The 27,919-nt window shown below is 32.4% G+C and overlaps 1 protein-coding gene across 1 annotated transcript; it reads left to right on the forward strand.

Moving 5' to 3' along the window:
- The first annotated feature begins 3,365 nt into the window (after positions 1 to 3,365).
- LOC130635715 (uncharacterized) lies at positions 3,366 to 27,621 on the forward strand. The gene is made up of 14 exons (XM_057445156.1): positions 3,366 to 3,572; positions 4,704 to 4,834; positions 5,329 to 5,400; positions 12,041 to 12,113; positions 12,222 to 12,465; positions 12,586 to 12,711; positions 13,925 to 14,610; positions 15,352 to 15,577; positions 22,475 to 22,757; positions 23,566 to 23,653; positions 24,592 to 24,767; positions 25,885 to 25,990; positions 26,841 to 26,917; positions 27,258 to 27,621. The coding sequence occupies exons 1-14, from the start codon at positions 3,476 to 3,478 to the stop codon at positions 27,474 to 27,476; spliced, it is 2,604 nt and encodes an 867-aa protein (XP_057301139.1). The 5' UTR covers positions 3,366 to 3,475; the 3' UTR covers positions 27,477 to 27,621.
- Positions 27,622 to 27,919: the final 298 nt, after the last annotated feature.

Below are 27,919 nucleotides of genomic sequence, written 5' to 3' on the forward strand. Positions count from 1 at the left end.
TGTGAAACCGGTTCGTCGACTGGCGAATTAACGCAAAATGATTTATTGATGCAAAATACAAAAGTTTTTTAGAATTTTTTTGCAAACTGATTCCTCTTAACGAAATAAAGTAGTGTTGTGAATTTCAAGTTCTAAGAATAATCCTAGTGAATTTCCTCATTATAAGGATTTCATAAGAATTTTTAAGCTGTATTTTCGAGAAATGGCCAAAGGCTCCCAGAGGGAGTGGGATCTAAAAAATTACACATGCAGGTATCCAATAAAATAATATAAGAAGTCTGCAAGTATCATTGCCATGCATCATTACCCTCACGCCAGAAACAGCTGTAAATCAATTTTTAGGTTTTGGGAAATGACTGCGGTAATAAATTGAAAATATATTGTTGCAATGATGTGTAATTGACATGTGAGATAGTTTATGCAGCCCCTGCATCTTATTATCTTTGTAGTAGGGTCATTTTCATGTAATTTTATACTTTATACTTGCCCATGTGAGTGAATTTTTATTGGTAGAAACCAAATCTTTCAAAGCAAATGTTGTAATAGAACTTTGTAAAGCTTTTCAAGTTAGCATCACAGCTTCCAAGATTTTTAAATATGCAAGCCAGAATGTTAGAAAGAATGAAGGTGACTATATACAGCACTTGAAAAATGTTGTTTAACATTGAGCTTCGCATATTGCGACGGTATTCTCAATCCGCAACGTTTTTTTACTTTCAAATTGTATGGAAAGGGTTTCGTGATGCTTCCATCTCAATATCATTCCTGAAGCTATTAAGGCCCTTAACACTTTCTTATAAGGCGACTCCAACTTAATTAGTTGTTCTATGGGCAAAGTGTACAGTAGCCTACGGTCGGTCGATCAGCAAAAAAAAAATTTAATGAAAATGTATGTTCGGAACAACAACAAAAATAATAATAAAAAATAACAACCGAGGAGGGTGTTAAGACAGGCATATTTTTCTATGTATTTTCATATCACGCATGCAGTTAATATTTTTTTGTTGTGAAGGAAAAATAATAATAATTTGTCTCACCATAAAGAATGTTTGGATAAATATGTTCTCTTGTTTTGAATTATTAAAATAACTAGCTGTCAAGGTGAAAAGATTAAAATACTTGCATGCTCAAAAACTTGTATTTAAAAGTTATGCAGCAAGAATATATCTTGTGCTGTTTTGAAAGTTATACAGCATATACTTGTGATGTTTTGAAAGTTATACAGCAAGTTATTCTTGTCCCACTTGTCTTATTTTACACTTGTGTTGTAATTTTACCAAAAGTAGCTAAGTTTTGTTATAAATCACATAAAAATTTAAACTTCTGTTTTAACTACTTAACTATTTTTGTGATTACAAAATTAGCTCATCGCGCATTTTAGTTTCATCGCAACAAATTACCATGAACAAAGAATCAACTCAACTGCAAGTGGCCTTAACAACAGTGGTCCTAAGTTTACGTTATTGATTCACTTTTTTTAATATAATTGTAGATTGACATTCAACCAAAATATATAACATCTTGATTACCTTCTAAGCTCATTATATTTTCACGAGATAGGATGAGAAAATGTGTTTTTTTTTTGTTTTTTTTCTTTAAAACTTTTTGCTTGATATTATTATTTTTTTGTTTTCGTAAAAGTTAGGGTTGGTTGGGCCTGTAGAACAACTAATTAAGTTTAAGTCGCCTATTCAACAATGTTTGCGGATGTTGAAATATAAATATACTTCCTCTGTGTTATATTTTTTTAAGTTGCGCATAACAATCTAGGGTTTCTTTGGAAAATATTACACAAAGATTGCACGTATTCAATTAAATATATTAGTTGAAATATATTTTTACATGTCTGGTTGATCTTACAAACTTTCCATGATCTTGTTTACGCAGCAGATGTTTTTATTGTACACACGCTTCTGATAACGATCTTCATTAAAAATATTTATTGTAGCTTCTTGTTTGTTACAACTCTATCATTTGACCTTCAAGCTTATACCCAGTGGGCACATTGTGGATTAAAAACTTTGCCTTAGCGAACACTTTTGAATAAATTGTTTTTTCATGATGTACCCAAAATAATAAAGCTGAATGTATGGCTGAACGGTGCTTGGTATGAAATTTAGTAAAAAGTCTGTTTACACAAGACCTAAAGTAAATTCAACCAGAAATTTAAACACCCCGGTCACTTCAGTATATTGTAAACGAGCTCCTCTGAATATTACTTGTATTGCACCTGGAAAGAAAGAAGAATGTGTTTAGGATCATAAGTTGAGTATTATTTTTGTCTGATTTTCCCAGTAACAGAAAAAAAATTACGTTGAAAATCAATGCACTAGAATTACTTATATAAATAAGAAAGTTAAAACTTTTCTTATAATATACACTTATTTAATTTTTTTTTTGAATCACCCTACTCAAAAGATTATCAAAAGTATCAGAAGTAACATAATAGCCTTTTTTGTTGCTAATATTTTTAAGTTACAATATTAATAAAATGTTACCACATTGTAAAATCCTTTCAGGCATTATTATTTTTATTGTTATTATTATTAATAAACATAAAATTGAGTTCCATATTATACAATGGATGTTCACCCTAAAATCAAAAAAAATAATAATAAAAAGAATAGGTACATGCAATTTAGATAAATTGTGAATAGTACATAGAAACTGACTTAAAATCGCGTTATGGTAGAATGAAGAGTGTTGGAATACAAATTATTCATTTTTATCATCTAACAGGGAATCATTTGTAAACAACAATTGGAACCCTTGGTTGTTAAAAGAAACTTTGCTATCTCAAATTCTCTTAATTTATCACCTGGATATCAAAGAATCTTAATTTATCTTTAATTCTTCTTCTAAATTTATATCTAGGATCTAAATTTGTCTTGCGTCTTCTTATTTTGTCTCAAAATATTTCTTTTTTTAGAGACAAATCGAGACAAATTTGTTTTCTTACTAGAGGATTTTTATATCTCATTTTCAAATTGAAAACAAAGCGAGGCAGAAATGTTAACTTAAATTTGTCTCATTAATGGGACAAAATTTGTGGACAATCCCTAATAAATCAAATTACAATAAATTAAAAAGTACTAACTAACTAACTAAAATTTAAGAACATGCATTTGTATAACTGACCACTTCTATTTGTCCATTTTGCAGGAAAAGGTTGAAAATATTTCCAGGCAATATTTTCAAAAGTTTACAGTACTTGGTTTTATGGTTGCAAACAGGGTACAAAAAATTAGAACCTTGCCTTTGTTTTATATTTTAGTTTTGTTTTTAGTTTTGTGTTTGTGTTTTGTGTTTAAGTGTACAGATTTGGTTTGGCATGTAAAAGTTTAGTTTGACATAGCCACATCTAAATCTCTTTTTGTAAAGAAAGACACAAACTTCTAAAATATGCCATAGAAAAATGAATGCAGAATTTTGATATCTCAATATTGCATGTTGATTTATCGATGGTGATGGTGAGATGGCATCTGAATTTAGTCAGTTTCCACATTATCCTTCAAGTCTCACGCACAAATGTTTTCCAGTTCGCAGTATACGAAAGAGTAACCAAGATGAAGGTAGATAGTTGTTGTTTTTTTTGTTGTTGTTTATTTAGATATAGTCCTCAAAATTTTGCTTAAAATGTATCAGCATATCGACTAAGACAGCAGCTACTAATAAGAATAAATATTCAAAACCTTTATTGTCCCTCTTGAAATTAGTTAGCTATTGCCCAAAAAACATTAAACAACCCATTGGGTAAAAAAAAGGCTTCTCAGCCAGAAAACAACCTTTTCCTATACAAGCACATATTTTTTTATAAACTCAATTGCAAGGTTCTAGGCCCAAGATTAGGCCAGAAATTGGGCAAATTGCTTGACAACCTTTAGGTCACATTTATCTCCAAAACATTTCTATTTCATTTAGCAACCCTCTCAGTTGGACTTTGGCTAATGTATTCTTAGAAGAAAAAACAATTAGCACCCTGAAGAATTTTTTTTTTCTGTTTGCTTAGTTTTTACTAACACAAACTGTCAAACACTATTCAAACCTTCTTGTTAGGGTTTACAATGCTAGTACTTTGTCCAAAAGGTATTTTCCCCTTTGTAATGTAAGACCTAGTCTGAAATTATAAGGATGCTTAGAAAACAATATTTAAGAGCCTATAATGTAACAGCTCTTATTTTACAGTCACTTTGTTTCAAATATTGGAATGCAAGAATTGTCCAAGATCTGTTCTGGAAATTATACCGGTTTGGCAAACGACTTTTACAAAGGGCTGAAAAGAGTTTCTTTTTTTAAAAGGGAAACAATATAAATCAGCCTAAATGTAGATATAATATGTACGTTGGAGAGACAATAAATTTCACTCCAGATATTCTTAAGTATTGCAAGGATTTATTTTACGGTACCCTATTGCTGTAAAATATTTTAACAGTATTATGAGAAGTCAAAACGTTGTATAGATAAAATAAGGATATGCCTTGCAAGTTGTAACATCCTTAGTGTGTATATTCTATCATGACTCCTTGTAAAAATATTTTGCACCTTACCAGTGTCTTCATTGATGTGAACTATACCTGATGATTGTGTTAAAGCTGTAGACATGTTAAAAGTGAAATATAAATTTTTAGTCAAAATAGTACCATCATTTTTGTATTTCACAGTGGCCATTTTAAAGGCTGTTCCTATTATCTGTTTTTTTATAGGAGGTGCTTGGGTTGTAGAATTAAAAGCAGAGAAAAAAAGGCAGTTGGAAGCTTTAACGAAGAGGAAAAAATATAGAGAAAAACAATTTAATACATACAGAGATGTCACAAAATTTACATGTTCTTATCTTGTAAGCTTCTCTTTCTTTTATGTCTTTGCTGTTTTGTCAAAAGTGATTATAAAGGTAATACAATGTTTTGCAATCCACTTGTCATCTTTTTTACCATGCCAATAATAACACTTCTCCAGATAAATGGCATGTCTTATTAAGTTGTTGACTTGTAGCACTAGTCACTTTTAAGTTTAAAAGAATTATTAGAATGCCCTTAAAAATGGTAAATGCAAGATTTGAATAGGGTAGAGGCACTTAATTGAACAATTCTTAATATCACACACAGAGAATATTTAAAGCTTTAATAGCAAAACTGAGAAGTCTGACCATTACTTTAGGCTTTTTTTTTTAATGAATATTCAAAAGTTTGTTTGGTTCAATTAAAGAACTCATTATTGTGGCGGTGATACAGAAAAATATTAGCCATTTGATTAGAGTGCCCAAGAAATTTAACTTCTCAAATCATTTCCTTCTCCTGTTCATATAACTAACTATAACTATGACATTTTTAGATAAAGCAATTTTGTGTTGACAAACCATCAGATTTATGTTGTGTTAACATAAGTGGTAAAGATTTACACCCAGTAAGTTCTAACCTGATTTGTGTATTTTGTATTTTATTTGTGTTTGCCTTGCAATAACGGAAGAAAGTTTGTTTTTACAGAATTAAGTGTATTTCTGCAATTATTTATAAATCACCTGTGCTTTTTTCTCTTTTAGATACAAACACAAAAATATTAAGGATGCAATTACAGTAATGCTTCGAATAAACGCCCGGGTGTTTATTAAATTTTTTTATATTTCTGGGGAGCTTTTAAAAAAGGGCGGCGTTTCTTAAATCTTTTACACTTCGTCTCTTTTGCAGTTTTTAAGGATACCTATAATATAAACTTCAATAATATTGAAATCACAACAGAAAATAAAAGATATTCACATGTTTTAGAGAATGAACTTTAAAAGTGAAAACTAAATTTCCAATCTAAGATTTAGGAAAAAAGGTGTTTATAGAAAATTTCCTTATTTTACTGATGTATTAAATATGAAAGATTGTGTTTAGTTCTATTATGAAATTTCTATATTATAATAGCACCATTAAAATTGCCTTTTAATTAAAAGAGCAAAACAATAACAGTTATTGATTTTGATTAAACTCCTCCTTATGAGGAAGGGCGTCTATTTGCGGGGGTGTTTATTTAATAATGACTAAAAAGGGTGGGGTCTATTCGAGGGGTGGCGTTTATTAGAAGGGGGTTTGTTTATTCGAAGCATTACAGTATATAAGGGTAAAGCAAATAATGGCTGTTTTTTTTGCTTGGAAATGTTCACAGCTGTCTTTATTAAGCAATGTGTATTACCCACAATAAAACAATTCCTCCAAAAAGAACAGCAAAATGGTACACACAGGCGAGTGAATCACAAGGCAGGCAAACTCTATTTAAAAGGAATATGAAAACTCTGCTAACCTTTTATTCACTCAAAATTAAATTATTAATATATTCAGCATAAACTTCTGAGGTAAATTCCTGAAGCAACTTACAAGATGCTAATCATTGTGTAAATAGCTATTTAGCTAGCTAATAAAATATTTAAAACTTTGGAGATGGACTTAGTTTATCAAAAATATATTTCGTATGCAAAGTTGTATTAGGTTGATAACGTAATTCATCCCTTTTTCTATCTGGCTGAAAATAAAAAGTTCTATAAATGATTTTATATAACCTTGCCTCAGATCACATGACAGGCCCTTTACTGATTGCTGAGGCCTTCATCGCTTTACATCACATCTCATCTTTAAAATAAAACTTAAGTTTGCAAAGGACAGTAGTTCATGTAAACTTTTCACATGAATCAATCACTAAATTTTTAAAAGAAATCAATATAGAAAGTGTTGTGGAGAGGTTGCCAAGGCAAAGGCATTAAGCATTTAAGGAAAGGGCACGACAAAGGCAGGCAAGGAAACAGGAAGAGGAATCAGCAAAGCCGGAAAGCCATGGGAGGCAAGGGTATAGTAGGCAGGCACCAAGAAAGTCATAGGAAGGGTAGGCAAAGGCACTGTCAGTGCTGGCAATGCAAGGCAGAGGCAGGCACCTTAATAAAAAATCTCCCCCTTTACAATTTGAAGATTACGTATACTCAATATTTCTAAGATATATATCATATTAGAAAATACTGAGGTGCAAATACTTCTAATTCAATAGTTCTAAAAAAGGTCTCAAATTTATATCAGGTCATTATACAGTGAATCATGTTAGCAGAATTATGTGCCAAAATACATCACCACCTGGTAACTGCAAGATAATTTTCTTTTTATTAGCCCTGTCCAGGATTTGAACCTGGATCTCTCATTTGCATGAGTGTCATAGCCATTAGACCAACAGGGCATAATTATATAGATGAAAAACTTTATAGGTGCATCTTATATATGATTACTGATTTAAAGCACACATACTAACTAGACAGGGGAACCAGGTGTGAAAATGTCTGGTTAAGTCACAAGTAACCTGACCGGACATTAAATGTCTGGTGGATTTTTAGAAATTGTGAACTGTGCCTCGCATGAAGAGCACTTTAGTACAAGTATGCATTATATCAATAATTTTGTTTAGCGCACACATTAAGGTGTATCAGGTGTAATATATATTTTTTAGAAAACAACTTTCCTGCAAAAATACAATTTATGTATGTTGTGCCCATCGTATCAAATTTTCTTAAAATGTTCCTGGCCAAACTTAAAAAGGAATTTTAATACAGGGGGAGCACTTAGTACAGGTAAACAATACCATACATCCACATAATAGCCTTACAAAAAAAATTGTAGTGTAACTTTAGTTAAATAGAAACACAGGTACCAGCTGGATGTTAACATAAGTCCAAGCGCTTAGTGCCTTATTCCATGTAATTAACAAGTCAAGAAATTAACGCAAATTAAATTACCAGACATGAAATTAACGCGATTCAATGAAATTATTTTGAAAAAAGCATTTAATTAACGCGAATTTGAGAATATGCGATATGATTTAAAGCAAAAATTATGGCTATAGTCGAATCCACGGCAGTGAAGCAGTCTCGCTTACAAAGTGGTTTGGAAATCGAAATAAAAGTTTTCGTTGTTTGGAAAAACAATGTTGAAAATTTGAAAATTTGGGAGAAAAGTGGTGTCAGTTAATTTTCGACTTAGATCAGAGTATGAAGATTATACAAAAGCTATTTAAAAAAAAAAGATCGCTGAAAAAGAGAACACCGTTGAGCTATCGTTAGATGAGGAGGAAATAGTAGAAAGTTTGTAAACAAAATTGTATTTTTATGTTTTGTAAGCTTTTATATATTATAAATAAGTCACCGAATTAACAGTATTTTAATTAACGAGTCATGAAATTAACAGTATTTAAATTAACATTGCATTTAATTAACAGCCATTAAATTAACGCAAATTTTAAAAAACTGTGCTAATTTTACAGTCTTTTTCAGGAATATTTGAGTAGGTGTGCAATGATTCGCACATGTAAATCAAGTAACGCATGCAATGTAAAACGCTTGTGCAAAGAATGGTACGCATGCATTATGGGTTCCAAGGTTATTTTTGTTGGGCATTCATTTTGCGGTAGAAAAGGGGGGACATTTTAAATTGCGAACCCCAAACACGATGATCGAGTAGACACTGGTATAGCGACTCTCTCAAACTTAACTTCCTTTTCTACATATCTGAAATAGTATGCATGACTATACTGTCATTTTTATATTTACAGTTTATTTTTCAGGTCATCTCAAGCAAATAGGCAAAAATATGCTTTGTTTTCAAATTGAAAAATATCATTATCCACGTGGCTTAAGTAAAACTTCAAAATTCATTTAGAAAGTTCAGCTACATCTTAACAAAATTTTTACAGAAAAAAAATTATACCGCGTGTGGGTTTCGTTTTTACAGGCATAAAGAAAAAATCCATTAAATTCGGACCTGCTGTGGTTTCAATTGTTTTGTCATATAAAAAAATTATTTGCAATTAAATCCATGATAAAATGTCTATTCTGCCTGTAAGTGCAGTTTTCCAGACTTGGTTCATCTGTGCTCCGTCGGCGTTCACCTTCGCATTAGTTAAGAACCGCATGGCTGCATTTCTTGTGTAAGACCTGATTCCCAACGACGAAGGGACCAGGCAATAGAGATTCATGTCTACTTAGTTCTTTTAACTAAGTCAGGAGTTGGTGAATTAGCTAGGATGATCAGGTTGGCTATGAATAGGCTTGCTCATATTAAAAGGACCAGGACCAGGACTATTCAATAATTTCTGAGATCTAAAAGTGTCTGACCAATACGGAAATCTATTGGACTTTTTGTCTGACAAGTCTCCAAAAATTATTTCGAGGGCAGCCATCGCACGCTACAAAACGGATTTTATAGGTTGATTTTGAAAACTAAATATTTATTTTTCAAGTGTGCGATTAATCACACGTCTAAAACAATTTAGGCGTGTGCTAAGGCGTGTGCGTGTAATCGCATGCTACTCCTGAAAAAGACTGATTTCATGACTTGTTCATTTCTTGTATTAAGGTATATACAGGTATATCGTTATTTAGAGAAAACTTTTGATAGAGTGCCACGTAAAGTTATTTGGTGGAGTAGGATGAGTGGCTAGTTACGATGGTACAGTCTATGTACAGCAATGCTAGAAGTCGTGTCAGGATTAACGATTCACTTAGTGATGAATTTAGTGTAAATGTTGGTGTACATCAGGGCTCTGTGCTTAGTCCTTTGTTGTTTGTTCTAATCTTAGAAGCGCTGAGGATGGAGTTCAGAACAAGTTGTCCTTGGGAGTAACTGTATGCAGATGATTTATTTCTCATAGCAGAGTCGATGGAAGAATTAGTTGAAAAGTTTGAGAAGTGGAAGAAAGGACTAAAAGAGAAAGGGCTAAGGGTGAACACAGCAAAGTCTAAAGTCATGATTAGTAGCATTGCAGCCAAGTGTGACCTTGTAGTTGGAAAGTGCCCCTGTGTAGTTTGCAGGAAAGGGGTTGTTAGTAACTCAATTTTTTGTCAGACTTGTAAGCATTGGGTACATAAGAAGTGCAGTAGTATTGGTGAAAGGTTAAGAGCTGACATTCAGTTTGTATGCAAGCGTTGCAAAGGTGAGATTATAAAGAATGAAGTATTTCCAGCTTCAATGATGTACAACAGTGGCTCGTTAGAGATAGTTGAGAACTTCTGTTACTTAGGTGATATGTTAGGCAGTGAAGGGGGTGTTGGAAGAAGTGTTACTTGCAGGATAGGTTCTGCTTGGAAAAAGTTCAGAGAGTTACTTCCTTTGTTGACTAGCAGAGTCTTGTCAATTGAGTTAAAATATAGGTTGTATGAGGCCTGTGTAAGAAGTGTTATGTTGTACGGTAGTAAGACATGGGCAGTGAAGCAGAAAGATCTTGACCATTTAGAAAGAAATGATATGAGAATGGTTAGGTGGATGTGTAACGCCAGTCTAAGAGACAGACAGAGTTCAGATGAGCTAAGAAGCAGGCTAAGTATCCGTAGAATTAAAGATGTTATCCAGATAAGAAGATTGAATTGGCTGGGGCACTTGGAAAGAATGGAGGGGGATAATTGGGTAAGAAAGTGTAGAGACTTGATAGTTCCTGGGGCAAAGCCCAGAGGCAGACCGAGGAAGTTGAGTTTAGATGTAGCACATTCTAGATCAGATTTGAAGAGGGTCATTAATATACCCCTTCCAACCCATGCTAGGATGGAAAACGGACATTAAGCCGAGAGTGATGATGATGATGATGATCGTGTCGCCCATCTGTATAGGCATAATACCCATTTTCAAAAACCTATCCTAACCTTGGTTAGAATAAACAGACAGTAAACAGCCTGTTGGTATCCTAAGCAGCTAAAACAACCACTCAGCATTTTATTTTGTGGAAAAGTTTTTGTAACATCTAAAAATAAAAACACAGATTATAACCTATTTTAACCCTCTTAAATCAATAATAATCCTGCAACATTTTAGGGGTAAAGTTCCCGTAAAACATCAAAGATTAATCGTGACATCTGACAGGCATAACACATTTTCCAAAAAAACTTATTGCAACTTTATTTAAATAAAAAACAGCAGAAACTCCCTGTTGTTACCCTGTTCAGCTTAAAATCAAACAGCAGCATGTTTATTTTGCACAACAAGTTTTTATGACAGGATATAAAGCTATATATAATAGCAATTAATTAGGCCAGCTTGGAACCTAGCTAAAGCTGGAGTTAAGCAGGATATCCCACATTGGTGTAAAGATCATGTCAAGTTACAGAAACAGAAGTTATTACAACATTATTTCTATACATATCGGGAAATTAAATAAGAAATGTATATTTGAAGGTTTTCAAAACATGTTGACATTTGCATAAGAACGACTTGTCAGAATTTACAAAGCTTCTGTAACAGAAAATGTAGATGTTACTGCAAAAAACTTGTTTTGATATAAAAATAATTTCTGTTTCTGCAACTTGACACAAACTGGTGCACGCAAAGTTGATTTTCTGACCTACAACATGTCAATGTTTACTACCCTTGGTCTTGTGTTACGTTCTTCCACAAAAATATGGCTTTCCAATCCGCCTCCATGTCATTCAATGTTAAGAAGTGACATTTGTGGCTGAGCGACGTAAATGATTGTACGTGACCACATCAACCTTTATATTTAAACTGATCAAAGTGTGGACGAAACGTATCATTTGTAAAATATGTATAGCTAGCTAGCTATGTTCTTTTGCTGACTTTGGTAAACTTTTTGGTTCTTAGTTTTTGGTATAAAATTGCCAAAGACAACAAATTTTATGGACGATTGTAGCTAGAACCAGCTATGTGTTGGGGCATTCCTACAGTGTAGAATTATCTCACTCACTGTGTAGTATATGTAAAGCTAGCTAGCTAGCTATAACTAGAAAATTTGTCTGAAAGAATATTTCTATTAGCAAGCTATTATGCTGATTTTATGCCAGCTAAAATAGCTAATTTTGTGCTAGATACATTGGTAGTTTTACACCAACTACACTGTTTGCTCTTTTTGATGCTAGCTAGCTAAATGCTATCTAAGTTCTATTATTATTCTATCTAAATCGGCAGTTTTTTTTATATAGTTTTTTTTATCTATACTTTGATCCGCAAAAATAAGCAAAGTGAAAATATTTATTAATATATCAAATTTGCTGTTGAAAATCAGTGTTATTGAATTTTTTATACAGGAAAAAAGTGAAGATTTCTCCACTTTTGAAAATATTGTGAATGTTGACGCAAGTGACAATCAGTTGTCATTAGGTATGTATTGATTTTTTTTTATATTTGGAAAGTTTTGAATATTACAATATTACACGGTAAGCATTTACTTGCAGGCTACATGTTAATTAAATGCTTTTGTGATTTTAGAAACATTTCGAAGTTTTCCAAAGCTAGAAGAATTACAACTACAAGTGAATAGCATATCATGCATTCATACCACCCACAATGACTTTCCATTGTTGTGTTCACTAAACTTGTCTTACAATGCAGTAAATGAGAAATCTCTTCTGAATCTAGGAAAACTAAGAAATCTTCAAAAGCTGTATTTGCAAGGATGTGAATTATCCCATTTGCCACCAGAGCTTGGTCGTGGTTATCAAATATCAGAAAAGTAATGTGCTTGTAGATTTTTGTTCTTCTCTCATGACATAAGGGGACATATGCATTATGGAGTTTAGGGAAATGGCTGTGTATTAACATGAGTAATTTCGTTATTCTTTAATCTATTTAGTGACACAGATGAAAAGAAAGAAAAGTGTGAAAACAAAACGCGATTTCCAAAACTGACACATTTAAATCTTTCAGAGAATGGACTTACTGATATTACAACCTTTGCTAGTGTGGCTGGATTACAGAAGTAAGCTTGTTCTTTGTCATTCCATAGTTATTTCATTAAATATATTGATGTGCCTACAGGCATAATATACTTTTTAACACTAGTCCTTTTTTTAATGCTCCCCTCTAACCTGCGGTACTACTTCAGAAAAAACAAATAAAATAAGCAGTTTAAAAAGTATGAGGGTTGTAGAAACGTAGTGAGGGTGTAGAAACTCATATTTTAATATTCATATATCTCACATGTTGTAAAACGTTTTAATGACAATAACTATGATAACAGAGCACAACGCATAAGAAAATTTTGACTTGAAAAAGAGTTGCTTTCTGTTTAGTTAAGGGAAATCAGGGAGAAGATTAGAAACTCAGTAAAAGTAACTTTTCTTTCCACATACTATTCGAAAAAATAAGCCTCTACACACTGCTTTTCTGTAGACCTCACTCAAATGATACAAACTTATTTTTGGCAAGGATTGTATTTTGCTATTTTGTCCATTTTGTTAGATTTTGACTAAAAACATCCACAACATATGTTGAGACACAGTAGCAAATTTTTAAGCTCACCCCCACAAGTAATTACGTCGGTCATTTCTATACTTACAACTTAGGATCGATTTTAGTTATTTGATTAGATCTCAATTTTCAAAATGTGCTGACATTAGCATGGTCATTTTGTTCAACGTGGATTATTCCTTAAAGCAGACTTTTGAAGTGTAACTAGTACACTTTAAACGTTGTTTACATAATCTATGCATCTGAAGAAGTTAGAATTTGCGAGTTGAAGCTTTTTAAAAATTTTGTACAACAGCCAAAAAAGTGCTATTGTCCTAATGTTTAAAGACTTTTAGAGCTAAACCCTGAGCAATTCTTCTGGGCTTTAGTCAGGCTTTTTTATGAGATATTAAGTGTCCTTAAAAGTAAAGTTGATATTATAGATCTATATTAAAATAAAATAATATATATTATAACATGTATAGTCTAGAGGAATGTTAGTCTATAGGTGTAAGTATGCTTAAAAGTGTAATTTTTACTCTGAAATGGCTTAAAGCAAAAAGAATTCTAATATTTAGTTTTGTGTGAACCGAAAACTAAATGCTGTCAAAAAATTGTTGTATTTTCAAGGTAAATTAAAAATGCGCACAAAAATGACTAGCCATGATAATTGTAAAAGCAACACAAATTCTAACCCCAAAGTTCTTTAGTATACCAAATATTCAGTTGTTTTTTCTTGATAGGCTGGAGTCTTTGGATTTATCTCACAATAAAATAACTGGTGTTCCTCATTTGCGTTTGATGGTGACACACCGTCACTTTAGTTTGTCAACGTGTCATGCAGAATCTGTCCCACGAATTAATCATGTTGTTAGTGCTGATTCGAAAAAAAGTTCATTATCCCCTAAGACATCTCTACCAGAAAAAGTAACTAAAGCAGTACCTTTAAAATTTGGTACCGCTCGAAAAAAAAAGAAAACTAAAGTTGTATCAGAGCTCGATCATTTTAATGATCACCCAATGTCAGTATCAGATCAGTTATCAACATCTGATCCTGTAACTCCCAGTCTTGTGTCAACACCTGGTCCTGTGTCAGCATCATATCATGTATCATCACCTGATAATGTGTCATTATCTGATCCACGGCCATCTGAACCTGCCTCATCTGACCCTGTGTCGCCTTCTGATCATGTGTCAACTTCTGATAGTGTGTTAACATCGGATCCTATCAATGACAAGATCAATGTTTCTTTGGAAGATGACATAAGTCAAGCTATTGACGATGTACTGCTACCAGATGACGACGAAAATGAGACTGATGAATTATTAAATATGAATTTTGGTAACGAGTTCAATTTCAGCTTAACAGGTGATATTACTGCTGATAATATATTCAACCAAAGGGACGAGGAAAATCTTAATTTAACTGGTTAGTATTTTAATTGAATAAACTGTTTTAAAATATGTGGTCATTATTATATAAGTAAATCCTCGTAAAATGTCATCGTGGTTGGAGAGGCACCACAATTTGTAGTTAAAGCTACCCTGAAAGGACAGGCTCTGAAAAACTATACATATAATTTTTCTTTGTTTGTCTAATATAATATAACTTAAACAAAAATAGCAGGTCTGTGTTTAGTTAGTATTTGATGCTGTTTGGAAAATTTAATCAGAAAATTTAATTTTATTAGAAAACTGTTAACAAATGAGTCTAAAAAGCTACCTACTACATGTGCAGTTTATTTTTATTTTATTTATTTAAAAATATTTATACAGGATCTAGTGTTTCAGTTTTACAAAAACTGCTAGTGATATACAAGTCCTTGGCAAATAATAATAATAAATAGAAAATGAATATCTTACTATTTCACGTACTCACTGGAAAAACAAATTTGTATGTTTCACAAGTTTATGATAAACTCCCTTATTACTTGCGATCAGATTCTCCCATTTTCACATATTTTAACCGCCACTTTCTCGTGGATTATCAAAAAGATAACATCCACTCAATAAAACGCTTAAAATTTGGATGCGACGAACTGTGAGTAATAATTAGACATAAAGTGATCAGTCAACTTTTTTAATATTGCATTTTTTACTGTCCTTGATGCAGTGTTCTGGATCGTATGATGTTTCCATGCGGTAAATTAACAATCTTCCAAAATTTTAGTGGAGGACTTGATAAACGATGAAATTATGCGACCATTTCCTTGCCTCGTAACATTGGATTTGTCATGTAATCAGATTGCAGACGAAGAATCATTGCTTGCTTTAGCATCATGGCCTTGTCTTCAAGTATTAAAAGTCTGGGGAAATCCTTTGATGACGTCATTTAAGGGTACACCACCTGTACTTGCTCATCACCTGCAAAAAATGTGTGGAATTACCATTCACAGGTATTCATTGAGGATTTTTTTTGTTGCTGTTACTTTATTGTATGCTTTATGTTAGTAAGTAAGTAAGTGAAATGTATTTTAGGACACATCCATAATACAATAATGGCTCTTCGTCCCATTAAAAAAAGAGAAAGTATTAAAATAAATAGTTTTAAAATATATTATTATATGAAAATTATTATATGAATATAATTATTACTAGTATTTAGTCCCGTGGAAAAATCCACTATAGATACAGCATAAAAAACAGCGAAATAGTGAGCGAAATCAACCATAAAATTCATTGTTCTTTTCGTCAAAACATTTTGTTGTTAATTCCATTCAAGCGGGAATAAATAAAACCAACATGTTCTTTTATATAACATTAGACGTGCTTAAGGGAATAATAAAAATTAATTACCCGTGACTTTTGTGTAATAAAGTTTACATCATTACACATAGGTTTTTATGAGAACAATAAAATAACTTAACCGTGACTTTTTTAAAACAAAAATTTTAAATCAATTTGAAAAAGCACACAGTATTATTGACGTTGCGCCGTAACGTCAGAAAATTTAACATATTAGACATGCATTTTTCGGTTACTTCAAAGAATATTTCGGTAAGATCAAAGGAAAATGAACATATCCACTTTGCCTGTTACAGACGCACGGAACTGGCGTATTATTATATAGACTAGTAGATAGGCCCGTGGAAAAATCCACTTAGGCAGAAAAACAATTGAAAAGTTCTGTCATTTGAATTTTGATGACATCAGTAAATATTTCAGTATATTGAATATGCCTTTTACTAAAAAAAATAATCTGAAAATGCATAAAAAGAAAGTATATAAGTCATAATTTAACAAAAAAGTTCTTAAAATCTAACACAAAATATCAAATGTCAAATCGCATGAAATCCTCCCAACAAAACGTCAGACAAAATATGAAAAACAACGGCGTGCAAGGTGTAAAATCTAGTTAGTAGAAAGTTACAACATTGACAGTCACAACCCAGACAGTTACGACAACAATAATAATAATGTCAGAAATAACACATCTCAAATATGTATACATCTTATTATGTGATTATGTTGAAAACCTTCAATATTTTAATCTGAAATGTCGAAAAGAAAGGCTTGCAACAGTAAGCACAGATCTATGAAATAAGTTCTTTATGCATTTTAAGCATTGTCTTTTCCCTAAATGCTTATACAACAATACAACCTGAACAACATAAAAAAGCCAAACTTAAACAAACCCAAACACCAAAAAACAAAAAGTTAAACTTTAAAAAATCATTTATTCGGTTGCATACCATCCTCTCCCGCAAAAATATGCACAAAATGTAAAAATAACCGGTTAACAAAACAATTTTTTTGTCTCATGATCCGTACTGACTTTACCAAACATTTTAAACTGAAATGTCGAAAAAGCAATGAGCAAGGAGTAAATTTCAAATCAACAAAAATCATTATTTTGAAAACATTGTATATATATATATATGGTCCTTCCTCACAAAAGTTTACAATAAATGTAGAACACAAAGGTTTATGAGGAGCAAATCAAAATATGAACAAAAATCAGTTCAATTGGCATGTTTTATATTGTTTTCACCCATAAAATCTTCCACAAAATTGATATGAAACCCATCAAATTCAACTCAGAAAAAGCAGTCATTACACAAAATGTGAAAAATACATTATTTGCATACACAAAATGTGAAAAATATATTATTTGCTTAAAAACAGTCCTTAAACTCTTCTTAAATATTATGTAATACTTTTTTAAAAGTTGTTGTGGCTTGTTAATTTAAGCTTAAAATGTCAAATGAAATAAGTTACAGTCACATTCTTAGCAAAGACCACTAAGATAACACTACGGTAGCTAGCTTAGCTAAATGTAAAAAGCAACATAAAACTGAAGCAAACATAAGCTAGCTACAGCAGCTAATAGCTGGTCAGTTAAATATAAACTGGAGACTTAGCTAGGTATAAAGAACATGGCTACATATTTATAAAGTCCGAGCTAGCTAGCTATTAGGTTGTTGTTGGTGTGGTTGGTTTTATGATGCTAGCTAACAAACATGTCTCGCATCAATAATATCATCAAAACTGAAAAAAACATAAACAAACCTTACAGAAACCTTTCTATACTTCATTTATATACCATGCCCCTTTTTAAATGCTTTTGTAAAGATTTATTTTAAAGGAAAGAGTAGAAATTGCTTAAAAAGAACAGCCATCTTTTTTGCAAACACAATTTCCGTTACTTTGTGCTAGAACTTCATTTAACAAACCACATAAAACTCGCAGCTTTTCACGACAAAGAAGACATAATTTTTTCGGCGACTTCAAAGAGAATTTCGGCAACATCAAAGGAAAATGGCGATATCAACTTTGCCTGTCACAGAGACACGGAACTGGCGTATTATTATATAGACTAGTCGATAAGGCCCGTGGAAAAATCCACTTAGGCAGAAGGACAATGGAAAAGTAGTTTGTTTTAGATTTTTTGCTGACGTCAGCAGTGCAATTACAAAAATATTTGGCGAAATTTAGTTTATTCGTTGCCTGTACTATGCAGATGTTAAAACGCTGACCAAGAAAATGTATATGATCATATCTTTTTGATAAGCAGTTAATGAGACGTAAGGGTTTTAACATTTTGCTGATGTCAGCAATGGCCAGTCAAACCTCCCAATTTTTTTTTTTAGAAATTTGTATACCTGCTACCTTCATTGTATAGGTCTTGAAACGCTTATCAAGAAAATGTATAGGATCGCGTATTTTTGACAAACGGTTGCAGAGATATTAGGATTTGAAGGTTTTTCGATGACGTCATAAACCCGTACATTCCGAAACGGATTTGGGGACCCAGGTTTGGAAAATTACCCAAATTGGTCCCAGGTGGTCCCTAGTTACCCACGCGGTTAAAAAACATTGACGTCACCAACTCGTTTCCAAGTTATTTGGCCTCAAAATTTTTAAATGCACTGGAATGGCTTCATCAATTTAATATAGGATATTGACGTTAAGGTAGTGTTATTGACGTCGCGCAGTAACGTCAGAAAATTCAACATATTAGACATGCATTTTTCGGTAAGATCAAAGGAAAATGAACATATCTACTTTGCCTGTTACAGACACACGGAACTGGCGTATTATTATATAGACTAGTCGATTAGGCCCGTGGAAAAATCCACTTAGGCAGAAAAACAATTGAAAAGTTCTGTCATTTGAATTTTGATGACATCAGCAAATATTTCAGTATATTGAATATGCCTTTTACTAAAAAAAATAATCTGAAAATGCATAAAAAGAAAGTATATAAGTCATAATTTAACAAAAAAGTTCTTAAAATCTAACACAAAATATCAAATGTCAAATCGCATGAAATCCTCCCAACAAAACTTCAGACAAAATATGAAAAACAATGGCATGCAAGGTGTAAAATCTAGTTAGTAGAAAGTTACAACATTGACAGTCACAACCCAGACAGTTACGACAACAATAATAATAATGTCAGAAATAACACATATCTCAAATATGTATACATCTAATTATGTGATTATGTTGAAAACCTTCAATATTTTAATCTGAAGTGTCGAAAAGAAAGGCTTGCAACAGTAAGCACAGATCTATGAAATAAGTTCTTTACCCATTTTAAACATTGTCTTTTCCCTAATTGCTTATACAACAATACAACCTGAACAATATCAAAAAGCCAAACTTAAACAAACACAAAACACCTAAAAACAAAAAGTTAAACTTTGAAAAATCATTTATTCGGTTGCATACCATCCTCTCCCGCAAAAATATGCACAAAATGTAAAAATTAACCGGTTAACAAAACAATTTTTTGTCTAATGATCCGTACTGACTTTACCAAACATTTTAACCTGAAATGTCGAAAAAGCAATGAGCAATGAGTAAATTTCAAATCAACAAAAATCATTATTTTGAAAACATTGTATATATATATGGTCCTTCCTCACAAAAGTTTACAATAAATGTAGAACACAAAGGTTTATGAGGAGCAAATCAAAATATGAACAAAAATCAGTTCAATTGGCATGTTCTATATTGTCTTCAGCCATAAAATCTTCCACAAAATTGATATGAAACCCATCAAATTCAACTCAGAAAAAGCAGTCATTTAAGTGCATACAAAAATACAACTTGTAGAATATCAAATTATTATTTTTAGTATATATAATTGCATATGGTCCTCCCTCACAACAGTTAAATTTTTGCACTAAATTTGCAACACAAAATACAAATTCTAAATACTTCCTATGGTTTTCCTCAAAAGTTTAATCAAAATATAAAAGATGAGAGGTGAACGACAAAATCAAAGTTTGCAGAATTTAATTATTTTGGTATATATATATGTCTATTGATATATGCCCTTTATAACAATATTTCAATCCAAAATGTGAAAAAGAAAAACAGTTTGCAACAAAATCAGTTATTCTGATGATATTGCATACACTTTTTCTCCACAAAAGTGTAAAAAAAGAATGGTTGTAGGAAATACTTCTGATTCAACAAAAATCAGTATTTGCATCTTGTACTCATTAAACATTACCCAAAATTTCAAAAAACTGTGATTTGGAACGCATCAAATTTATAAATAGAGAGGGATCAGTCATTTCGGTATGTTGTACAGAGTCCTGCCCGGTAAGAATTTATACAAAATATAAAAAAAACACAAGTTTTTTCGGTGTTGTACTCCCTCAAAAAAGTTGAAACTTTTCTTAATTGAGACAAAATGCCAATAAACAAAAAAATTTTAGTCAGAACATCTAGAACAACAAAAATCACTACACTTAAGGTACCAGAATTACTACATGTTAAATAAAAATCGTTTCGTCATATTGCATGTAACTGATGTATATAAGTTTAGTTACACAAAATGTGAAAAATACATTATTTGCATACACAAATTGTGAAAAATACATTATTTGCTTAAAAACAGTCCTTAAACTCTTCTTAAATATTATGTAATACTTTTTTAAAAGTTGTTGTGGCTTGTTAATTTAAGCTTAAAATGTCAATTAAAATAAGTTACAGTCACATTCTTAGCAAAGACCACTAAGATTAGCTTACATGTAAAAAGCAACATAAAACTGAAGCTAACATAAGGTAGCTACAGCAGCTAATAGCTGGTCACTTAAATATAAACTGGAGACTTAGCTAGGTATAAAGAACATGGCTACATATTTATAAATTCCTAGCTACCTAGCTAGTTGTTGTTGGTGTGGTTGATGCTAGCTAACAAACATGTCTCGCATCGATAATATCATCAAAACTTTAAAAAACATAAACAAACCTTTCTATACTTCATTTATATACCATGCCCCCTTTTAAATGCTTTTGTAAAGATTTATTTTGAAGGCAAGAGAAGACAAATGCTTAAAAAGGACAGCCATCTTTTTTGCAAACACAATAGCCGTTACTTTGTGCTAGAACTTCATTTAACAAACCACACAAAACTCGCGGCTTTTCACGACAAAGAAGACATATTTTTTTCGGCAACATCAAAGATTTTTTTCGGCGACATCAAAGGAAAATGACGATATCAACTTTGCCTGTTACAGACACACGGAACTGGCTTATTAATATACTAGTCGATAAGGCCCGTGGAAAAATCCACTTAGGCAGGATAACAGAGAAAAATAACCGTCATTTAAATTTTGATGACGTCAGCAGAGACATGTCAGAACACAAAACTTTTTTTTCAGAAATGTGTATGCCTGTTGCTTCATCGTATAGATCTTGAAACGCTGATCAAGAAAATGTATAGGATCGTGTATTTTTGACAAACGGTTGCAGAGATATTAGGGTTTGAAGGTTTTTTGATGACGTCATCAACCCGTCCATTCCCGAAACGGATTCAGGGACCCAGGTTTGGGAAACTTACCCAAATTGGTCAAAGGTGGTCCCTAGTTACCTACGCAGGAGATGACGTCAGTTATTTCCACCCGTTTCCAAGTTATTTAGCCTTAAATTTAAAAGTGCAATGCAATGGCTTCACTAATCTTAATATACTTTCCTTTGACGTCAATATTGCTTTAACGTCAAAGTTTGGTAATTTACAGAACAAATTTATAGACGATGTTTTATAGACTTTATCAAAGAAATTTTATCCACTTTGCAAAAGTCACAGACAGACAGAACTGGCGTATTATTATATAGATAGATATGAAAACATATGAAAAACATTAGAAGGAGTCAAATTATAGGAGAAGGAAAGGTTCGACGAATGATATGTAGCGCATAAAATTTCGAGTAGCAAGTCCTAGCTGTCTTTAGTACGTGTACATGTTTAGTTACAAAATTCTTTTTTTCTTTGCTTATAATTTCTTCAAATCTAATATGTATGACTTACTATGTTTAGTCAATTTAATTTCAATCTAAGAAATTTTATTCCAATTTCCAACACGTAGAAACACCTAGCCTACTTTGTTTAAACTACTTCTACCCTTAAGCAATAAAAAATTTGTTTCTAAGTGTTTTTTATGTTTATTTTTCGTTCGATCAAATTTGCTGAATATAAAATCAACTATAAACAACTCTAAATCGTCTTCCAGGGACAATTTTTTAATTTAAATATTTTAGCTTGTGACCTTGTGCTAAACGCACTTTCAAAATCGTCACCACAAGCAATTAAGAAAGACGTTTTTATCTCAGACGCAAGTCCTCCTTACTTGCCAAAGTTCGCTTGTCCATGTTTACAGCGGACTGGGACTTAGGATCTCCCTTAGACTTAGGACTTTATTAAATATATTGTTTGAAAAAACTCGGAAAAAATTCGGAAAAGGTATTTTTCTGTGTTTTAAAGTGGCAGGTTTATAAATTTCTGCGATGCATATCATATTAATCATGCTGACTGTGTCAAATTTTTATTGTTTCAGGAAAGCACCTAAGAATGATGAGACGCGTCAACCAATAGCACCATCGATTGCAAAGACAGCGAAATCATATCGTGTAAAGACAGACCTCCCGCCTATCAAGAGAAACAATCTCTTGATGATCGAAGCTGCCATTACAGATGCAATTGAAAGTAAGAAACTTTCAGAAGGAAAGCTAGCTAAGGAGGAGCCAGACAGTAAGGATAAATTGGATGAAGGTGATGTGAAAGCAAGCGCTGACATAGAGAAAGAAAATGGTGGCAATGAAAATATATTTATAACACAAGTAAGTAGAGTGAATATTGGTGTTGCGCGGTAGCTGGGTAGTTCTGTAAATAAGGTTAAAGCGAAATCCTTTAAAATTCAGCTATGTTTGTTTTCGTTTTTTAATCTTTGCTTTTTATAAGAAAAAACTATTAAGCAGTGGTAGGATAATCGAAATTCATAGTACTTGTTAGATTTGCATAATTGAAAAAAAATAGTGATTATAGACAGTCCCACACTTAAAAAGTTACATTATTACACTGTAAACCTTCGAAAAGTTTAAGCCCATTATTTCGCTGCAAACATTTCCCATGCATAAGATCCTTCGTCTAAAAACCTATCACCAAAAAAAAACTTCAGGCAGAATCTGAAATCCTGCATGGAATTGTTGAAAAAATGATTGGAGCTAATCATTTTTCCTGGAGGTAAAAATCCAGTATAAATAGTTAACTGGATGTTGATACAAAAATGTTTTTGTGAGAATACTTCTAAAATCCGATGCATTTTGTTCCATGTATTATTTGATTCTTGAATGAATGGTATTGTTTTCCATGCACACGCCCACCCTTTTATACGCCCATCACCCCTGTAAAAGTTCATTATCTAAGTAGGAAGCCCATCACCCGTGCATTAAGGCCACCATAAAAAACTTATGAAATTGTATAATTCCAAGTCAAGTCTTATCTTCGGAGGTTTACGGTAGACTAGATAGTGTGGGATTTTAGAAATAACCTCTCTACCGGATTTAAAGTTTCTAATTGTACTATTAGCTGCCTGATGGAAAAAACATAAGGACTAACTGTCTTAAATTGAGAAAAAAAATTATTTAGGTTGATGAAGTTGAACAAGAAAACGAAAAAGTTAAAACGCCAACGAAAATGTGGGAAAAAACGAATAAAATTGACAGGAAATATCAAGGTATTGTTTTGCGTCAATACTATGTTTATTTTTGTGTTTGTTTTGCGTCAATACTATGTTTATTTTTGTGTTTGTTTTGCTATTGTCTAATGTCATTTGTCGTATAATGTAGATGTTCACTTTTCCCACCTAAGTAAGTTGTGCACTTAAACTTTTCGGTTTTTCAAACAATTTAAGGTTGTTGTTTTTGTAAGCAGTAGAGAAATCTTCTAGCACACAGCTTCGATTATATTTCATCATATAAACTAACTCATTCTTATTGAAGATATAATTGCGGTTTGTATGTTCAGTATTCATATTATTGTGGGATGTTTCTCATTTCTTGAACATAATAGTTTAGTGAGCGACGTTTCGGGAGATCCTTCTCCTAACTCATCCTAACTCATTCTTTTTTGAGTAACGAACTTAGTTTCCTATCCGTATTATTGGTTTTATAAGCTTTGCATTCCTAATAGTTTCCTTAAGGGTTGTTTTCATTTGATTGCATTTTTCGCTGAAGCTGGAAAAGCTTGTTTTCGCGTTTGCGCACATTGACAAAATTAAAGAGTGCACAATCGCCAACGAAGAACCTCGTAAAAAATGCAGTCAAATGGAAACGAGCTTTTAATTTTTGCATGGAGATTTTGATTTGCGCGTGTTTCACGGTTATTTGTTAATTTCACAAAATTTAATGCCGACAAAATACATCAGGGCACTGAAGTTACGAAAATATATTTCACGAAATAGATCAAGAGCCTTAGGTACAGGTTGTAATATTAGAATTCCGCGTAAACGAGACTAATTTGATGTCTCGCCTAACCTTGTAATTGTTCGCATTAGATTGAGATAACCAAGTATTGTTCAGATTACTGTGGAGCTTAGCTTAAATGCGTTTAAATTGTTATGTTATTGTTTATTCTTTTCTCACTTATTCTCTTACTTTTTTATGTCATATCCAGGTTATGAATTACTACTAAAAGACGATGATTCAGTTGATGGTACAGACGGAGATGTCCCACTGCCATCTACACTTCAAGGTTCGGTGCATGCATTGAAGCATATGCTTGACCATCCATTAGTGTTTAAAGATGGCAGCTACAATGAGAATAGAAGAAAACATCCTCAGCGGACAAAAGTAATTTGCTTCTTTTAATTAAACCGAAGGTTTCTGTAACAGTACAGAACTACTTGCATTGGGGGAGAATTTTATTTTATTTTATTACGTATGTTTCCGTTGTGTATAAATACACCCCTTGTAAGCAAAACCAAAGTACCTTGCGATGCTCAGTGTTGCCTAATTTTTCTATATGTCACAGTTTTAACTGTTGTTTACTTGTTGCTTGTTCATTATTTACTTCGAAAGATCAAATTTACGTGTTTGCTTGTTTTAATCAAAATTAATCGCGTTTGTCGTATGAAACGTTTAGAACTTCGAAAACTATTGCTATTTTTAACACCAATATGTACTTTTCCTTTTTCTTTTTTATTAGCTTGCCACAGGCTGGCCTAACCAGTTGTTTGGTTATTAGACAATTTGAATGTCATGTTTCTTATAAAATGTTTCTTATAAAAACTGTTTTGTTACCAATTATTTGCTTTCTTTCTTTCTCTTTCTTTCTTTAGACCTTGCGACAAAAAATTTTTTTTAACAATTTGTCTTAGTGCATGACATTACTTATTTTCTTTGATAACTCGACAACCTGCAGGCAAGGGAAATCGTGCACTCTAAAGCACTGTATGATCAATTTTCCAACCCTTCGCTTTTATCTAGTACATACACATAGCTTTGTGTTAGATAATCCGAACATGAAACTAACTTGCTGAACCATCCAATAAAATATCGGAATAACGTAGAATAAAGTATTATTTACCATTGTCTTACCAGCTGATCTGCCACAAAATCTTGGGCGTGAAAAGAACGTGCTAAATCTTGGGCGTGAAAAAGCTGGTTTATTTTAGACGTTCTAAGTTGCACCTCCAATTGTTTTAACTTTGATACTATTGATGGCAAGATTTTTTAATTTTATTGGTTATTAAAATAGCTCTCCAATTCAATGTCTATAGAGGATGACCCTTAACTTTCAAAGCTTCTAATACTGTTTGGAAGCTTTGACTAGGTATTAAAGAATGGGACATTTATTTATATTTTGAAAACCAACCTTTACACGTCGACAAACAACACTTTTATGGTCGGATACTCCTAAGCTTTTAAATAATAATAATAAAAATAAAGGTTTTTTTCTTTTTCTTAGAAACCAAGAAAAACAAAGAGTGCACCGCCTAAACAGCATGTGGATGAAGTGACAACCGCTTTAGAGAACATTCGAGTACAACAAACATCATATCAAGATAACCTAGGTATGCATTTCATTTCGCTTGTGTGAAAACTTGTGTAACGTAAGATAACTAAAAAACGTTAATCTCGACAAATAATTGGTTGGCTGGATGTCTTATACATTAATATGCAAAATAATATGCAATGAGAAAGATGGGACAACCAAAAAAACGTATTAAGGATTTTTGTAGTCGTGTTCAAGATAACCGCGTAATAAGGATAATAAAAATTTGGTAAGTTAACAAAGCAGAATAAATTCCGGGTAATTTAATTTTTTGAACAGTTTACAGGTTTGTCACCTTGACAACCTGGAAATGCAGGGACAATTGTGAAAAAAACATAAACTCAGAGAATAATTTTTCTCAGTGGCTTGCATGTCATTGTCTCCAGTCAGGTTTCGTTGAATTGAAAAAAGTACTAATCGTACGATTTTAAGCAAAAGTTAAGAAAAGTTAATGTCAAAGTAATGTACCAACAACCCCTTTAACCATTTTTTTAGATTAAGAGAACAAATGGACCCAGCAGCCAACATTTACAGTGACACAATGTGCATTATCAAATAAGTGCAGAGCGAGATGATTTTTTACGTTTTATAGCAAAATTTTGAACAAAATTAAACGATACTAAGCTCCCTTTTTTTTTACTGTATCGAAATCTTGTCCCTGTCTCATTTTCAGAAAAATGAAATTTGAGTCTTTTAAAGGGGCGTGAACAATAAGAAGACATGGACATTAAATTGTTTCAGATTATTATTTTATCCCATGGTAAAAAGGCAGGTATATTCAAGCATCGGTTTTTTGTGCTGTAGGTAGTGTGTATCATTGTCTTTATTGCGTTAAAAATTTTTATTCTAAGTTTTTCTTGCTTATTCAGGTGATGTAATAGAACGATACGATATCGACCCAGAAACACGACGACAATTTCCTGAAGTTAAGAAAATGATGAAACGAGTAAGCTAGATTTAAAAATTGTTAAATAACGTTGCAAACGTGTGTGTTTTTAAGGTCGGTTCCCATCGACCAAAAATATGTTAACGGTTGTACGGCAGTTATAACCACGTTAATGGAAACACAAATAGTTGTACAACAAAGCAATACGAAAGACGTTGCACAACAAATGTTTCCATCCGCACAACAGTTGGACAACAATTACGATGTCTATGAAAACCAACTTTAAAGCTAGCACAGCAACTATGCCATATTTCTATTTTCCATTATTTACGTTTTATCAGCTTTAAAAGATTAACCGTAAATAGTAAAATTCATAAATTTCTTCCTTTGTTCTTTTAAGGTACAACATAAATACGATGAAGTTCGTTTCCAGTCTTTAAGACCAGTATCAGCATCCCAAGATCAACAAGGAGGTCTGGGGACTCGTAGTGACCGTCCCACGCAAGAACTTATCCTTTCCCGTATGAAGCATAGAAAAATAGGTGATATGTGCTCATCATCAAATGGAGGTTCCCCAAAAACGAAATTCCGTGGCACGACGCCAGTTTACACGAAGTAGACTTTTCTTTTAATGCGTTCTGTATATTATCTCTTTGATGTTATTATTTATTTTTTAAACATATCAGGATTTGTGATTTATTTTAATACATGTATATTTTTGAATGACAAGTAATATATAAAATATAATTTTCCGTAAAACGAAATTGTATTATTACAGGCGATACTTTCGCCTGTTTGCTTGTGTAAATAAAAGACAAGGAAGGTTGCAATAGCTGATTATTATTGTAAGCATTATTTAAGCAACCTCGTTCCCAGGGATTTTTGCTCTATAATGAATTTCATCGCTGTTTTGTGAGTACACAGCTCTGGGCAAGAGATCCTGAGAATGGCGATGATAATGAAGATTACGATAGGCGAACAAAAATTGCTTTCTTACGCACTTATAAAGTACATTGCTAAAGCATAAAGCTTGCCTAGAGTTTGTTAAAATCTTTGGGCCAT

The sequence above is a fragment of the Hydractinia symbiolongicarpus genome, chromosome 3 (assembly GCF_029227915.1).
Source record: "Hydractinia symbiolongicarpus strain clone_291-10 chromosome 3, HSymV2.1, whole genome shotgun sequence".
Lineage (NCBI taxonomy): Eukaryota > Metazoa > Cnidaria > Hydrozoa > Anthoathecata > Hydractiniidae > Hydractinia > Hydractinia symbiolongicarpus.

What these genes read in the sequence shown, in the direction of transcription:
- LOC130635715 (XM_057445156.1), top strand. Translation starts at nt 3,476, where the DNA reads ATGGCATCTGAATTTAGTCAGTTTCCACATTATCCTTCAAGTCTCACG. An exon ending in AAAGAGTAACCAAGATGAAG is followed by an intron (nt 3,573 to 4,703) that starts GTAGATAGTTGT and finishes GTTTTTTTATAG; the next exon opens with GAGGTGCTTGGGTTGTAGAA. An exon ending in GGAAAATCTTAATTTAACTG is followed by an intron (nt 14,611 to 15,351) that starts GTTAGTATTTTA and finishes CCAAAATTTTAG; the next exon opens with TGGAGGACTTGATAAACGAT.